Below are 17096 nucleotides of genomic sequence, written 5' to 3' on the forward strand. Positions count from 1 at the left end.
GATTGACAGCTGGCTCTGCCTTACCCTTGAAACATGACTGCTTAGTTAAGTTCCCAAGTTACCATGGCATCCTCATTCTTAAAGTTCTGTACTGGCAGCAATTAACAGAGAATTTGATGGTAGCATTAGCTTTTAGCACTGAAAGACTTACTTTTACAACCAGCTCGTCAGCAGTTGTATTTGGATCATAAGGAATTGGTTCTCCAATATGTGTCCGAAGTTTGACTGGAATTGGTCCAAATGCTGGAAATATTATAAAGCGTGCTCGTTCATAAAGCCATCTCATTGGCCCTGTAGATGAAATTAAGATGAGACTGGACTGAAATTGAAAGGAGATTCATTTTAAAATGAGTTGAATCCTTGAATAAAAATGTTTGTAAGAAGCCAACATAGGCATCATAAGCATCTGGTAGATTTTATCTGCTGTCACCAACTGAATAATACAAATTCATATTTATTCATTCATTCATTCATTCATTCATTCATTCATTCATTCATTCATTCATTCATTCATTCTGCGGGTATGGATTTGTTAAGGATCCCGGGTCCCCGGGAAGTACCCCTGGCCTTGAACAGGGCCAGGGTTTTTTCAGTCCTGGACCCTGCCTGGTAGAATGAGCTCCCAGAAGAGCTGAGGGCCCTGGGTTTGGCAGGGCCTGCCAGATGGAGCTCTTCCACCAGGCTTTTGGTTGAGGCCAGGCTCCATACTGCGCTATGAGATCGGGTTCTCCCCCACCCTTGTGGCATCTGGATCCCCCTGGGGCAGTCCATCACCCCAGTTTACATCTGCCGAGAATAGGTGAGTGAGTGAGTGACACTTCCGAGAATAGGGGAATAGGTGAGTGAGGAATATGGGTCTGTTAGGAATTGTTATGCCTGCCATCTTTGTTTTTAAAGGGTGTTATTGTGTTATATTGTAATATCGGCAAGGTGGTAATCTTGCTGTCTTACATTTTTATTGTTGTGAACCATCACAAGCCAGCTGGTTTGGGAGCTGGCGGTATAAAAATCTGATCATTCCTTCCTTCCTTCCTTCCTTCCTTCCCAAGCTGTCTCATGGTGATTCACAGAATAAAATAAAAGTACAATATAACTCCCCCCCCCAAGAACCCCATACAAGAAATGAACAACATATGCAACAACAGATGGCGGCCTACTTAGGATCCTTCTAAACCCAACCTCGCTGATGACCCTAGGCAAAGATGACCCAGGGGTCTTGATCATTAAAAAGTAGGGTAAGATCCACAGTTCAAAACTCTAGCCACCTCACTGGCCTCAACCAAATGCCTGGCAGAAAAGCTCTATCTTACAGGCTCTGTGGAACTCAAAGAGCTCTGTCAGGGCCCTCAACTCCACCAGGAGCTCATTCGACCAGGTTGGGGCCAGAGCCAAAAAGGCCCCAGCCCTAGTCGAGGCCAAGTGGACATCCTGGGGGCCCAGGACAACCAGCAAATTCATACCCACAGAGCAAAGAGCTCTGCAGGGGGCATAAGCAGATCAGCGGTCCCTCAGATAAGTAGGACCCAGGCTGTGTATAGCCTTAAAGGTCAAAAACAGAACCTTGTACTTGATCCAGAAGCAGACTGGTAACCAGTGTAGGTCCTGCAGCACTGGCTAAATGTGGTCCCTCCAAAGTGTTCTAGTGAGGACCTTTGCAGCTGCATTTTGTACCAGCTGCAATTTCTGGGTTAAAGACAAGGGCAGGCCTGCGTAGAGCAAGTTACAGAAGTCTAGTCTGGAAGTGATCATTGCATACATCACTGTGGCCAAGTGTTCAGAGGGCAGGTAGGGCGCGAGTAGCCGCAATTGGTGAAGATGGAAAAACATAGTTTGGGCTACTTTCGTGATCTGAGTCTCCATTGACACAGAGGCATCAAAGATCACCCCCAAATTCCTGGTGACCGGTGCAGGTGTTAGTTGCACCCCTTCCAGGCAGGGGAGGCATGCTTCCTGATCCCACTACCTTCTGCCCAGCCATAGGACCTCTGGTTTGGAGGGGTTGAGTTTCAGATGACTCTGCCCAAGCCATCCAGCAACTGCTTCCAAACAACTGGAGATAAGAAAAGCAAGGTGCCAGATGTGCATGTTAGATTGAAAGTCTATGAATGCTCATGAACCCCTTGAATAGGCTGCTTCACCGTATATAGATTCTGGCTGCAGTCCAAAGCTGCATCATGTGCAAGATGCACAGAAAGAGTTCCCAGCATATGTACACAGATAATTTCCTGGGAATGTTAAATGCTGGTTGGGAAGGCTGAAACTGATGCTGGCTGGGAAGGCTGAAATTTTGGCGGGAGGTTTGCTAACCACCTTGGAGTGTGGGACTGTATCATTACCAGGCAGAGCTAGATTCTTGGGAGAGATTTTTGGGAGAAATCCATCATTATATGGCATGAAAATTGTCCCCTTCCTTTGACTAGGCTGGCCTAGCAATGCTAATCCATTCTGTAGTAAGTCTAGACAATTTTAACATGCCATTTGAGGATTTGTTCTTAAAGACAACACTGAAGCAATAACTAGTGCAGTCTTCGGCAGGTCTACAGTCACGATACCAAGGTTTTGAGACATCATGAAACCCTTTAAAAGTCTGTGTCGTTTTTTTTTATGTTACTAGGTTTTTAAATACTTACTATTAGCAGTAGCATATGTCTTGTTTTCCTTTGACTCCACAAATGTCCCTGGCCATGGCATTTCTCCCTTCCAATTAGATGCCTTTCCCAAAATCTAAATCTCCAAAGTATTTTTTCCCAAGTGCATATGCCTTGAGTGGCCTACAAAGATTTGGAGAATCTGTAAAGCTGAGCTTTTCAAAAGAGCCTGGCAGCCCTTGAACGAAGGCTGTAGTAGTTTCTGTTTATTTGTATTTCTCTTGATATTTCTTTCTCTGTTTTTAAATTTGATGCAAACTGCTTTGAATTCAATTGAACAAAAAAATCTAGACATAAAAAGCTTTTAAAATTAATTTAATAAACCCCCTCCAAAAAGAATGTTTTGAAGATTGAGGAGCTTACATTAAAAAAAAATTCTTCCCTGGGATTTTACAAAGTGTAAGAATAACCCCATATACCCCATTCTTTACTCAGCTTCCTGGATGCAAAGCAAACACAATGCTTATACTGATAAACTAGATTTTAACACCATTGACAGCCTAATTGTAACTTACATATATTTCCGTATGTCCTGTTTGCTTCCCTGATATTTTGTGTAAATACTGGTATGACTGGCTAAAAAGAAAAGGTACAGTGAATTAAATTAGGAAAGCGTACTTTATTTCAGTTGGTGTAGATCAGTGAAAAGTGTTGCTGGCCTGTTTGAAAGGAAAACCATAATGAGAAACATCCAAGCAACTTGTCAATGAATTGATTAATTGCTGAACCACTTTGAGAAGAAAGAAGCAAGAATGATGGTTAGGGATGGCAGAGCAGGTGGCTAGGGACATGATATCAGGGTTCTGAGACATCATGAAACCCTTTAAAGGTCTGTGTAGGTTTTTTATGTTACTAGGCCCTTTGTTAAAGATGCGACATGGAATTGTCTCTTCTGCCTTTGAACTTTGTAAATAAAGTTCAGATGAAGTATAGATTTTTCTCAGACAGAGCTTGCCTGTTGCTGACAGCTGCCATTGAAGAATTACTAGTCATTTTAAAATCCTGAAATTCCAATGTCAGCATTATTGTGAAACGTGTATTCTTTCTGAGAAAGCAGTATAATTTTAAAACAATATTTATTCCCCTTTCAGCTTGAAATCAAGATATCTAGGAACAGAGGTATATTGTTGGATGTTGCTAGCCTATTACAATGCCCAGTATCTGGGCTATTGAGTTGAGGTGGCAAAACCCAAGAACACTTTGTTGCCTCAACACATTTTGGAATCTGATATTATCATGCTTGATGAAATCTGAATTGGGAATCTTATTTCAAGGGGGGTTAGGGAGGAAAGAGTGATCTGAAGCTGGTCAGGGGCACACAGGCATTTAAATTTTAAAGGACCACTATTTCTAAGGGAAGGACCTGGGTCCGGAGAATCTACTACCGTAGAATGTCATTGTTCTTTAAAATTTAAAGGGGGAGTCTGCTCTGCTGACCAGCTGTGAAGTGTTGACCGAATAGCCATTCTAGCATTTAAAGGGCCACTATTTTCTATGGAGACAGTTGGAACTATTCTGGACTTAGCTTTCTATAAAACACAGTGAGCCTCTCTTACAGCCCAGGGCTGTGTTTTATCCTGTCTCTGGTTCCAGGACCTCAATCCATCTCCAGGCCTTTTGTCTCATTCCAACTCCATTTGTTCCAGCCCCAGCATCACTACCAGCATTGGTGGAGGCGGAGCTTACCCAACAGCCAGAGAATTGGGGGCAGACCACAGGTTACATTTTCTCAATTTATTAAGGGATACATATTTTGGAATGAAGATGCTTAATTGAAAAATCTTTTAAAAGCATTCTCTGTATATTTATGTATTTTTACGTATGCTAGCATAGTGTAAAAATGTAATTACTAACTCATAGGCTTTAATTTAGAATGATCAAACGAATTAGACTACATGTTATCAGGTAAACTGGACCAACCCTATTCCTAATAGGTGAAATAGATTCCATGTGTAATGATATCTGGCAAATGTACACTACAAGAAGAGATAAAGTGATAGTAATGGCGAAATCACTCACCACTTTTGCATCTATGGCAACTTGAGCAAACCCTTTACGCTTCCCCCAGATAAGCCTGTAAGTGTTATCTCCATAGTTTTGCTCTCGAAGGCCACCTGGTGCAATACCCACCAGATAGCCCTTCTTTAGAGTTTCGACACACTCTTCTCTTGTCTCACAGAGGTTCCAGATCTTTTTCATCAACTTTACACCTACTAAAATAGGACCAAGTAACACATGGGAAATTGTTATTGCACTTTTTACAGAATTCTCTTTCTTTGACTAAGATTCAGACTATTACAAGTGATTTCCTTTAAAAAAAACCCCCACATAATTCTTGATGGTGTGTGTGTGTGTGTGTGTATAAAATTTCTATTTCCTCCATATATATGTCTGGGATAGAGGAAGAGTTACTTTCTCCTGTTTAGCGTCTCATGCTATGTATCCTAGATATGATTGTCTGACTGAGTTATGAACTGGTGGCTCTTTATTCTTTTCAGGCCAGAGCTGTCTTCACTCCCATGGCACTGAGGTACTTTGTGCTTGCCTGCCCTTTGCTGGCCAGTTGCTTATAATCTATGAACATGTACAAACATCAATCCTACAAATAATACATTTCCCAACATATTACAATTGGCTTCATGGGGGGAAGTTAAATCTGAGCGTCATGCACTTTTTGGTCCTGAGCTTCATGTACTTTTGTTCCTCCATGTTTACAAATCTCTTTTATCTTAAAGGCTATATTGTAGGCTATTTGTATTTATATTTTTGACAATCTAAATGTAGCATTCAAATGTGTATTTTGAGCTTCAGCGCAACATAGATTAGTTGGCCATGCAAAACAGCTATACCAGGAAGATGTTTGCAAGTTTTCATTTAAAAATACTTCTAATGACAAAAGATACAGATTATCCTTTACCTGGTAGAATATAAAAGAGGCGATCTATCACGCTGAAGCAACGTGTTCTTGTAATATTGAGTCTGCTCACAAAACACATGTAGTCTATAGGTGTGGATCCATGGTAATAGACAACAAGCCCAGGGCCTTCTGGTAGATTTTCAGTTCCACAAATCTCGTAACCTGTCAGTGGTACAACATAATGGCTTCAGTATTATTTCATAGATATAGATTACCTGTATATCTTAAGAGAGGAAGATGATGCAATGAAGAGCAAAATGAAGATGGCACAACGAAGGGCAAAAGTTATTTTGTTATACTAGAGCAGCCTTTCTCAACCTTTTTACTGTTGAGAAATGGCTGAAATATTCCTCTGGCTTCAAGGAACCCCAGAAGTGGCGCCATCATGCAGAATATGTTTAGGAAGCATAGCTGTGTACATGTCCACCTGGGGCCCCAGCTCTGCTCATCCCTTCCAGGCCAATCATTGGCCATTTTGGGATGGGTGGGTAGGTCAACATGACGGTATATGGTCATATCACCCAATAAATGTTTAACAAATTTTAAAAATATACAAAAATTAACAATTCATTCAGGAAACTATTCGAGGTCCATCAGGAAACCCCAAGGTTTCATGAAACCCTGGTTGAGAAACCCTGTGCTAGAGTTAAAAATCTAGTAGGATAAAATCAAGAATGTTATTGATTATACATTATCTACCAGGGGTTTTATTTGTCATGCTTCCATCTATACCTATTCCTCCCTTACTCCTAGGAGCTTGGCTGTATGTCAGCCCTGTGAGGTAGTATAAGGTGGGAGAACAATTGACCAACTATTACTAAGTGACTATAACATAGACATATGAGACTAGTAGTTCACTTAATCTAGCATCCTGTTTCACACACTGACCAACACAGTTGCCCTTTTGAGCCAACACGCAAGACAGAATGGCCAATTCCTTCCCCTGATGTTGCTTTTGAGCAGTGGGTTTCAGATTTGCAATCTCTAACTATTGGGTTTCCTTAGAGTTACCAGAGAGTAGACACTGATGCAGCTATCCTCCATGTTTATGGCCATCACTATAAAACAAAATAATATAGAACATGTTTCTACAACGAAAGTAAAGAGGGAATAGGCTTTCTAGTGAGATACATTCCGTAGAGATGTTTACTGGCAGAAAACAAATGTGGAACTGAGCTCAATCAAGGTGCTATTAACCAGGCATTTGTATATTTTTAATAAAGATTCCAGGGCCCATTCTGCACACATTGGATACACTTTCAATGTATTTTAGAAGTACATTATCCTGCTCCTCACTGGAAAATCCAGCTGTAAAGGCACATTGAAAGTACATTATCCAACATGTGCATAAAGGACCCAGCACAGTGTTACCCAATAATGTTTCCTTGGTTAATTTTATTCTAGATTTTTCATGTACTTTCCTAATACTTCTGTGCATTATTTCTGCATTGTATGAATTTGCTCTTCCTACAGTTTACACAAAAGTTCTCTTGAAGTGTGTTCATAGCATGCCTGTGATTCATGTACCATGTCTCTCCTCCCTATTGCCTCCACCATGCTGCTACTATGGTCTTGAGTTCTTAAGAAATTTCTGTAACTTCTTCACTCTATAAGATTACATGACGACAGAAAAATAAATCAATTAAAAAACCAACTGAATAACTTGTGTGATTTAACTCAGGTCCAAGATACGACATTCTACACTTGTGTTCTGTTCCATGGTTAATCATTACTGGATTCCCTCAAACCATATTGAACGACATGTAGTAAGCGCATTGCTGAATTCTCATTTTTCTTCTGAAGAAGAAAGTCAAAGAAGATGAGATTCTGGAAAATCTGTGTAAGGCTCTTCCAGAGATATTTTTATTAAATGGGAGCCCCTAGAGATTGGATGCTGAACAGCTACTGCTGCTTTATTAGTAGCTCTGACTTTGAAGACCTAATGTGGGTTATTCAAATTTTAGCATACATCAATAAGTTAACACAGACATGATAAAAACACTGTCTCCTCTATTCCTCTACTCTAGCCCACCCTTCAGGAGGTATCTGTGAATGATAACTTACTTAAAAGGTCTATTCAGAGATACCTAGAGATTACAAGAGAAAGTCATGCTTACCATGTACCAACTTTCCAAATATATTTAAAAATACTGAGTACCAATATGCTAATCTGTTCCATTTTTCATGAGCAATATCTTCTTGTAAGTTGTATATTTTTTTATAAATGAATGAAAAAATTAAACTTGAAGAAAAGAAAAAAGATAGAAGAATATAGGGGAAATACATTAGCACCACAATCATTAACAGTATCAAGGGATATAGAGTATAATTTTGATAAGCACATATCACATATTCCTGCAAGAAAGCACTGTTTGTGATATCTGTTGTCATCTTTGGAGTAAATAGTATTACAAATGCGACATCAAAAAGTCCCTTCTGTTTTTCTGGAATAGAGAGAGAGAGAGAAAGAAAAAATACAGTTTATAGACTTATCATTGCATTAACAAGGCAACTGTCTTGTCTAGGCTGGTCTTCCCCTTACTTTAGTGCTTTTCCTATAAGTGAAGATGAATCTGTATCTATTTAAACACTTACTTGATATTCTACCACACTTTAGAGTGACTAAGAAACTAGGGCAGAAGAATGTAAGAAGTTGCAGATTTGGTTCACAATGACCCATTGGGGTGTGTGCATCAGGTTCATGTGTGGTTAATTTTTAAAAGTAATCATTTAGCCCTTTTCATTGTGGAGATATAAAGGGAAAATGATATCAGTGAAAGAGGTTAGAGACTAATTATTTAAAATGAAAGCTAGGAATTCAGAGACCTTGATACATATATTGCTGTTATGTTATGATATTCCACTCTCAATTTAAACCAAAAAGTGCTCTGGTGTGGGGTGTGTAGAAATGGCCATTGCAGCAGCCACACCTTGCAACAGGAGTACATCTGCCATTCTCCAACTGTGAAGCAGGCTCTGCTACCTTTGATGCTGGCAACATGGAGAAGCTTCCAGTGAGAGCCAAGCTGGCATGATGAGTCCAGGGATGTTCCCCCCCCCCCCCAATTTTTTAGGACAGAACAAAAAGTACTTAGTAAAAATCTCAAACCAGTAACAACACTTTCAAAAAACCCAGGAAGACAAAAAGATTCAGAAGCATTACAATCACTTTTGATGAACACACCCTGAAATCTTTCAAATCTCCTTAAAAGATGGAAATAGGCCTACCAACCCCTGCTCACATCCCCATCCCATTACCTCTTTCCTGAAGCAGCTATTGTAAAGGCTTTGCGCTGGCCTCAGTTTTTAATGTCTTCACCCAGCCTCAGAGGGTGGACTGAACACATATCTATTAAATGACCTTGTTTGAAATACACCATGACATCAACTGAGGTATCAGATTTTACACCACCACTACAGTATTACTTCAGTGTAACAAGTGTGGGCTTCTAGACAATGGGGCAATAATTTGCAGTAGATGTGGGAATAAAATATTATCTTCAGGAAGCTTCGATAGAAAAAATACATAAGAGCATCAGGAACATTTAAATTAGAGAATTACAATTCAAGAAATAGGAGAGGCCCTATCATCTTTGAAATTGGGCAAAGCGCCAGGACCAGATGGATTAACAGTGGAATTCTACAAGCAACTGAAACATGAGGTGCCCCCCCCCCCTCTGTACAACGTATAATGAATGAAATAATTGAAAGGGAAGCTGGAATATATCCAGAATCCTGGCGACAAGCATGCATTACATTAATCCCCAAAGAAGGAGCGGATACAAAACTGCCACAGTCTTATAGGCCAATCTCTTTATTGAACGTAGATTACAAAATATTTACAAAAATATTAGCTAAATGACTCATGAAGTGTGCAGTTGATGTCATTCATGAAGACCAAACAGGATTCATACAAGGAAGACAACATTTGTTTTGCTCTGAATGCCCTAGAACTGGCGAGATCAAATGAAAAAGAGGCAGCTCTTCTATTCTTAGATACCAAAAAGGCCTTTGATAATGTCAGATGGAATTTTTTGTTATCTGCACTTGAACAAATGGAATGTGGAACTAATTTTATGAAATGGATGCAAAAATATACTTTAAACAAGAAGCAAGAATCTTGATCAAGAGGTGGTCAAAACAAAACTTGTCCTGGTCAGCAATAAAAAATTATTTTATTTATTTTTAGACTTATATACCTCCTTTCTCAAACGGAGAACGGTGCTGAACTAGCCTTACTGAAATCCAGTAAACAACATGCAGTATACAGTGGGACGATGACATGATTTTCATATGATGTCTCTACATGATGATACAGCGCAAGTCTGCATTTGCCTTCTTTTCTGCTGCATCTCACTATCTGCTCATAGTTAGCTTACAGTCCACAAGTACCCAAAGATCTAATTCATATATACTGCTATCTAGAAGTATATCTCCCATTCACTATGCATGCTTCTAATTTTTGTGACACAGATGTACTTATTCTTATTAAATTGCATCTTGTTCCCATTTGCCATTTCTATCATGTTCAGATCTTGTTGAACTCTATTTCTGTCTTCTGGGATGTTCGGTACTCCTCCCAGTTTGGTGTTATCTGCAAATTTAACAAAGAGTCCCTTCCACCCCCTCATCCAGATCATTGATAAAATGATGATAAGTACCCTACCCAGTACCTAGCCTTGTGGCACCCTCCAATCTGATGTAATACCATTAACAATTATTCTTTGGGTGCAGTTTTCTCACCAGTTCCCCATCCACATAACCATCCAAAAATCCAGTCTGCAGTCCTCCAGGTTACCCTATCAGAATATTATGTTAGAATCCAGGTAAACAGAATCAAGCGAGTTTCCATGATCTAGTAAGCCTGTCTCTCGATCGAAGAAGGAAACCTGATCTGGCAGGGCCTGCTGGAGGTAAGTCTGTGCTAACCTCCCCAGATCAACAAATTCTCTTTCAGATGTTTTCAGATCACCCCCTTTAAAATCCATTATCTTCCCTGCAACTGTAGTCAGACTCACTGGCCTGTTATTTCCCAGGTCAACTCCCTTTTTTAAAGTTTGGGATAACATTCTCACTCCTCCAGTCTTCTGGCACATCTCTGGTCCTCCAAGAAGTCCAAAAGATGATGGACCAAGGTTCTGTAAGCTCTCCAGAAAGTTCTTTGAACACACTCCGATGCAGATCATCTGGCCCACGGATTTGAACTCATCCAGTGGGCCATGCTAATTCACTAAAAAGAAAAACAGAAACAACGGGAAAATGCCCTATTTATTAGGACTAAAAGTCACAATTATATTTTGAATTTTATTTTTAAAAGGAAATCCTCAAGATTTCATCATAAATATGCAATTTATAATTACTATACCTCACAATGTAATTTTAGGTTTTGGTAGCCCTAGCAGCACAACGTATCAGAAAATATTAGCCTTTTTTGTACATAAACCTTGGAGCTTCACCAAGTATCACTGAGGCATCTCAACCCTGTATCAGTTTTTCACTATAAAAAGGGCAGGTAGAGGTGCTTTACCAACACAGACTGAACATACCAAATCCCAGATTAGAATGACAGCTTCTGGGCATAGCAGAAGTGCTCTGCAACTGGAACAACTGGTCCCAGACTGAAATAACAGCTCATGGGTATAAGAGGTGGAATGGCAGCCCCCAGAATGGTGTGATCAGAAGCATCTGGGGCCTGAAATGACAGTTCCTAGAGTGGAATGATGGCCTTTTTGAGTAGCAAATGTGTTCTGGGACTGGAATGAGAGGCCCAAGGTGTTGGCAATAAACTTTAAAGCCCTAGGACTCTCATATCTGCAAGACTGCTCCCTCCCCTATGTCTCTCAATGAAGCCTACATTCCAACGTGCAAAATCTGCTGAAGATCCTAGCCCTAGAGAAGAAAGTCAGGCCTCACCCAGAGCCAGGGCCTTCTTGGCCCTAGAGCCAGCCTGGTGGAACATTCTCTCAGAGATCAGAGCCGTGCAGAACCTACAACAGTTCCACAGGGAACAGAATTCGGTAAGACAGAATTTTTATGCCAGGCCTATGGTTGAGGTCCAAAAATTCACCAGTGATCTGGCCTCCCAAAACATTTCTTATACATCTGTAATGCCAAAACAAATGTAAACCTCTGACTTAGCACTGTCTTCTCCTTTCCCCCAACGGTTGAGGAAGAAGGGTCACTCCTGAGCAGTAAGATATAGACAATAAGTAACAGTGATTTTAATTATTTATCATGTTTAGTTTTCTGTATTTTATTATGGAATATTTCAATTGATTTGACTCTGTGTCATTTTACTGTGATGCACTTGGAAGGGCAGTATAAACATGCAATATTAAATAAACGTGATCCACTTTCAACAGAGAGTCCAATTCAAAGTCCTCAGTGGAGAGGCCTGAAGAACCAAGGTCTGAGGAGAACCAGAGAGACCAGGGAGGACCAGCATAGCAAATGTACCTGCAGGTAGTGTGAAATCAGCATCAGGAGCCACCCTATCAGTGCCCACAGTGAAAACCTTGCTACTGCTCCCCGAGATAGCTGCCAGGTGTCCACTTGGCAAGACTCAATCTTATCTCTGTAGCCCTCAGGAATTTCTTGTTATAAATGATAAATGACTTTTCATTAATTTTCTAGATCTTTTTCTGTTGTCCAAAGCACAGCCATTTTAGATCTTCTACGCTTCTTCCTAAGAAGCAAATGCCTTCTGGTCTTTCTTAGAAACAAGTATCTCTTTTATACAGGCTGCAGAGAACAGTGAGGGACAGATTATCAGCCTCAAATGTCAGTTGCTTGTAAAAGAGAACAAGAACCCAAAAGATACATCCAATGAGAACACAGAGGACCATTCCACACCCGTTAAATCTAGTGAAACGCTTACCTTATGAAGCCGTGACATTTTTGGTGTTTTGCATGACGCCGCCAATATCCAGCATCCAAGCAGCAAACCGGTAGTTACATCTTCCATTTTAAAGCGCTACCTGGGGAATCGCATAAAGTGGATTACCCCCAACTAAAAAGTGCAAGCTAGAGGAGAGCAACCAGCAAGCCACATGCTAAAGAAATGTGTGGAGGCCAAGAAGTGCTACCTCTGCCTCCTTCTCCTTTCTCCTAGGGACGTTTAATCACAAACCATGCCGTTTTAAAGCCCCCCCCCCAATCAGGAACAATTCTTCCCCCGCCCTCTCCCCCAAATCAAAGGACTCAAATCCCTAGGGGCCCGATCCGACTGCTAGGGATTTGAAGTCCATGAAATTCTGGACTATAATGGGAATTTTGGCGTTCCCACCTTTCCTGAGGCCTGGGGGGGGGGGGGGGTTGGGGTTTGAGGTAGCTCCTCCAAACATTAAGGGTAGCTCTAGGAGGCTCATCCTTCCTGATTTCAGAATGATTGGTCCAAGGGGTCCACTTCTAGGGGCTCCCAAGGAGGGTGTCCCCATCCCAACATTATATCCTGTGGAGAGTCCATCCCATCCCATCCCATCGCAATGGAGGGTGGGGGCAGCCTCTTCGGGAGCACCTAGACATGGATTCCTTGGACCAATAATTCTGAAATTTGGAGGGGGGAGTCAGGAAAGAGCATCCTGGAGCTATCCTGAAAGGCTTTACCTCAACCCCCACCACACCCCAGGCCTCAGGCAATGTGGGAATGCTGAAATTCCCATTATAGAATGTGGAGGAAGGGGATTGGCTGCCTGGACTGATCGACAGGCGGAAGAGAGTTGTGTATAGGGTTCATTCCGCCATTTCCAGCAGCGCATGTGAAGGGTAAGGAGCATGAAACGGAAGCAGACAAGGTGAGACAGCAGAAAAAGTGAGGAATGGCTGGGAAGCGAGATAACATTTAGCACTTTGCCATTCAGTTAGCAAAACACTATTTTTACTGATGTGCAGAAATGCCCAGAGTTTCTGAGGTGCAGGTAAAGCCCAAAGGAGGGTCCAGGATGTTCTTATCACATGGCACATTTGCAACACGTATGGAACATGTAATTGTGAGTGATTATCCTGATGTTATCCACAAGAGCCTCTTGTGGCGCAGAGTGGTAAGGCAGCAGAAATGCTGTCGGAAGCTGTCTGCCCATGAGGCTGGGAGTTCAATCCCAGCAGCCGGCTCAAGGTTGACTCAGCCTTCCATCCTTCCAAAGTTGGTAAAATGAGTACCCAGTTTGCTGGGGGGTAAACGGTTATGACTGGGGAAGGCACTGGCAAACCACCCCATATTGAGTCTGCCATGAAAAGGCTAGAGGGCGTCACCTCAAGGATAAGACATGACTCGGTGCTTGCACAGGGGATGCCTTTACCTTTATCCTGATGTACTGCTAATCAACAATAAAATAATTCAGTCCTGATCTGCAGTCTCTTTTCCTATCTGTTGAGTCAGAGTAAGCATTTGATCTCTTTCAGAAATACCCCCCTCTAGCATCATAATACCAAACAGCTGGTTTTGTACGTAGAACAGGTTTTTCAGGGATGAATTTAGATAAAGCTTCTCCAGTTCAGACCATACTGACTTCCATGCTAGTTAAGCAACTCTTTAATTATGGCCTCTCTTGCCATTTTGTTGTTTGTGTCGCAGGCTTTTTCCTTTATCTGGCCATCATCTCCCAGTTGGGGGTCTCTAATAACATGTCACAGTCTTGTCTCAAGTAAGTGACTGTTCATTCTTTCTTTCCTATCTGGAATAGGCATGGCTGATTTGGCTCAGATAAGCTGGAAAGTATTTGAATCAGTATAGCAAAATAAAAAATCCCAATGGAAACGATTAGGGCTTGATTCAGCTGATTCAATTTAGCATTGTCAAGGACCCACCAAGCAGGTGATCTTGGCAACAAGCTGCTTGGTGGCTATTTAAATGTTGCTCCCCTCAGACCCTTCATAGGTAGTGAGCATTTAATCTCCACTGCCTGGAAAGGGGGTTGGAGAGAAGGAAGAGCTACCAAACAGCTGATCCTAACAGATCAACTGTTTAGGGGCTTTTAAAATGTCCCCTGCCCCTGTGCAGGCAGCAGAGGCCTGATTTCTGCTGAATGAGAAGGGTGGGGGTCACCACCAAACAGCTGATCATTCAGCTCTGGATGAGCTGATTGTCATGCTGTTTCCCCTGCACAGCCCACTGAGTCTGCAGAGAGCCTTCTCTCTGCAACCTCAGAGAGTTGTGTGTGGGGGAGATTTAAAGAGCCTACCAAGCAGCTCTCCCACTGAGTGAACTGCCTGGTGGGGTCTTTTCCCTCAGCACAAGCTGCAGTGAGCCTTCTGCCTGCAACCTCAGAAGGCTGTGCTGGGGCTGGGGGAGTTGAAAGAGTCCACCAAGTATCTCTCTTTTCTTTTTCTTCTGCACAGCCATCTTAGGCTGCAGCTTCACTCTGCAGCTTCAGAGGGCTGTGTAGGAGGAAGATTTAAAGAGCACGTCCAGCAGCTCTCCCTTTGGGTGAGCTGCTTGACAGATCCCCCCCCTCCCCTGTATAGCCCAGACCATGTAGGAAGGGCCGCCTGGAGGCATTTAAAGTGTCTTAGATCCCTTTAAATGGACCCCAGAGCCATCAAACGGGTGACCCCAGAAAGACTTCTCTCCGCTACAGGATCAGCTGCCTGGCATCTAATTTGGCCAAACTCAGGTTTCTCTGAACTGGATGACCAAATCAGTCATTCAGCTGATTCAAGTTGTACTGAGTCAGGAAAACCTGAATCCCATTTTTCTCCAGTGCACATTCCTAGGGAAGTTGCCTTCTGTGAGTCTGATAGATAAGTCTGCTGAATGCTGCAGAAGGTCACCATTGTTCTTTCTTGGGCCTGGGGGGGGTTGTTCTTTCTTTTCTGCCTGCTGGTCCATCTTTACTCGCACAACTGAAGCACTCACACTGGCCCCAGAACCCTGTTAGCAGAGTCTAAATAGACAGAAAAGCTAAGCACATGCTACTTAAGCATAAAACAGATGTACAGAAGAAAAGAGATAGAAGCTTGCCTGTGTATATTAGCTGGGAGAGAGGAAGAGACCAAACTGTTCTCTGAAGAACTGGGGTGGGTGGGAACAGTAAGCCTATCAGAGACCTGTCCCTAGTCTATCCCTAACTTTGCTAAACTATCTAGCCATTTCCTTTACTGTCCCTGCAGGATTTTCCAGTCAGTATTTATGTACAGTAGGTCTTGCCTATTCCAACAAAGATTAACTTCACTTTCAGTGCTGTCCTAAGCCATCTGCTTTCTGCTGCTGCTTCCCAACTAGCAATTTCTTATATAGCTTCAGTCACAAAGAGGCTGAGGGAGGAGGGCAGAAGAATGAATCTATTTTCATGAAGATTTGACTCATTTTCTTCTCTTTAAAGTAGACCAGTTAAAAGAATTATTCTAAACCTCTGCATGTTTTTCTTAAAATATTTCTACCCAAATTTTTCATGCTCAAAGAAAGTTATAGCCTATCTGAAAGATGACTGTAGAGTGTAGATATTCCTAATAACCCTGCAGTTGATCTCTTACTGTTGCATGTGTGTGTTTGTGTGTGTTTGCATATGCATGCCTTTTTCAAAGCACCATTTAAAAGTATATGCAGAGGCAAGGGAGGCAGTGGAAAACTGAAAATAAATTAGTATACAGCATATGGGGATGTTTAACAGGCTCAAAAACCAAATAGACCGTTTATGCACTGGGAACTTCACTGCCCCAGCTCCTGCGCAGGAGCACAAATGGGGGGTGGATGAGGTGCTCCAGGCCAAATGCTCCCCCATATGGGTGCAGGAAGAGGTGGGGCAACCTGCCACGACTAAAACTCCAACCTGTAGCTCAGCATGAAACCTTCAGTGCATAAACGGTCTATATGTTTCCAATTTGTCTGGGTTTAATTCTGGGGGAAACAGAAGGAAATAAATATGTCAAGAATGGAGATGGATGGGCAGATGGATCCTTTATACAAAGTGTAATTAACCAAGACCTGCCACTAGGCTCCAACCCTCTCTTCTCAAGCATGATGTATGCTAGCAAACTACTCACCCTCCACCTATATATAAAGGTAAAGGTATCCCCTGTGCAAGCACCGGGTTTACCCCCATTTACCCCCCAGCAAGCAAGTTGGGTACTCATTTGACCGACCTCGGAAGGATGGAAGGCTGAGTCAACCTTGAGCCGGCTGCTGGGATTGAACTCCCAGCCTCATGGGCAGAGTTTTCAGACTGCATGTCTGCTGCCTTACCACTCTGCGCCACAAGAGGCTCTACACCTATATATATGGACTGGTAATTTCCATTTAATTATATCTGAAGAAGTGTGTATGTTTACAAAAGGTTATGCCCTGAAGAAAACTTTGATGGTCTTAAAATTAGCACTGGACTCAAACTTTGTTCTGCATGCTTCAGACCTGAGTGTCTTTTAAACCAGCGCTTTCTCTGCAACATCACTGGGTTCAGAAGAACATTTGCAAAAGATTGGGCGGGAAACCCACAGAGGGTTCCAAAACCCGAGTTGGGGGGAAAGGCAAGCGAAAACGTTCCCTCCCACGTTTGCCACACGGGACGCGCCACGTCTCAACTGCATTGCGGCACGCG

The 17096-nt window shown here is 42.1% G+C and overlaps 2 protein-coding genes across 6 annotated transcripts in view; both read right to left on the reverse strand.

The window, feature by feature from the left end:
• Window positions 1–17019, reverse strand: part of LOC143844773 (DGAT1/2-independent enzyme synthesizing storage lipids-like) — a 33676-nt gene extending 16657 nt beyond the window's left edge. The window contains exon 1 of the mRNA XM_077352404.1: window positions 16910–17019. The gene's annotated coding sequence lies outside the window, so the exon portion shown is untranslated. The remainder of the gene's footprint in view (window positions 1–16909) is intronic.
• Window positions 1–17096, reverse strand: part of LOC143844769 (DGAT1/2-independent enzyme synthesizing storage lipids-like) — a 200683-nt gene that overhangs the window by 1145 nt on the left and 182442 nt on the right. The window contains exons 1-7 of one of the 5 annotated variants that reach the window (XM_077352393.1): window positions 16910–17039; window positions 12443–12542; window positions 7683–10795; window positions 5566–5727; window positions 4668–4861; window positions 3164–3224; window positions 152–291 (exon numbers count right to left, since the gene is read on the reverse strand). In XM_077352393.1, coding sequence (XP_077208508.1) covers window positions 152–291; window positions 3164–3224; window positions 4668–4861; window positions 5566–5727; window positions 7683–7956 — 831 coding nt within the window. In that variant the 5' untranslated portion in view covers window positions 7957–10795; window positions 12443–12542; window positions 16910–17039. The other 4 variants (XM_077352392.1, XM_077352394.1, XM_077352396.1 and 1 more) reach the window with 4 other exon arrangements.

Source organism: Paroedura picta, chromosome 9, assembly GCF_049243985.1.
Source record: "Paroedura picta isolate Pp20150507F chromosome 9, Ppicta_v3.0, whole genome shotgun sequence".
In the NCBI taxonomy this organism is placed as follows: Eukaryota; Metazoa; Chordata; class Lepidosauria; order Squamata; family Gekkonidae; genus Paroedura; species Paroedura picta.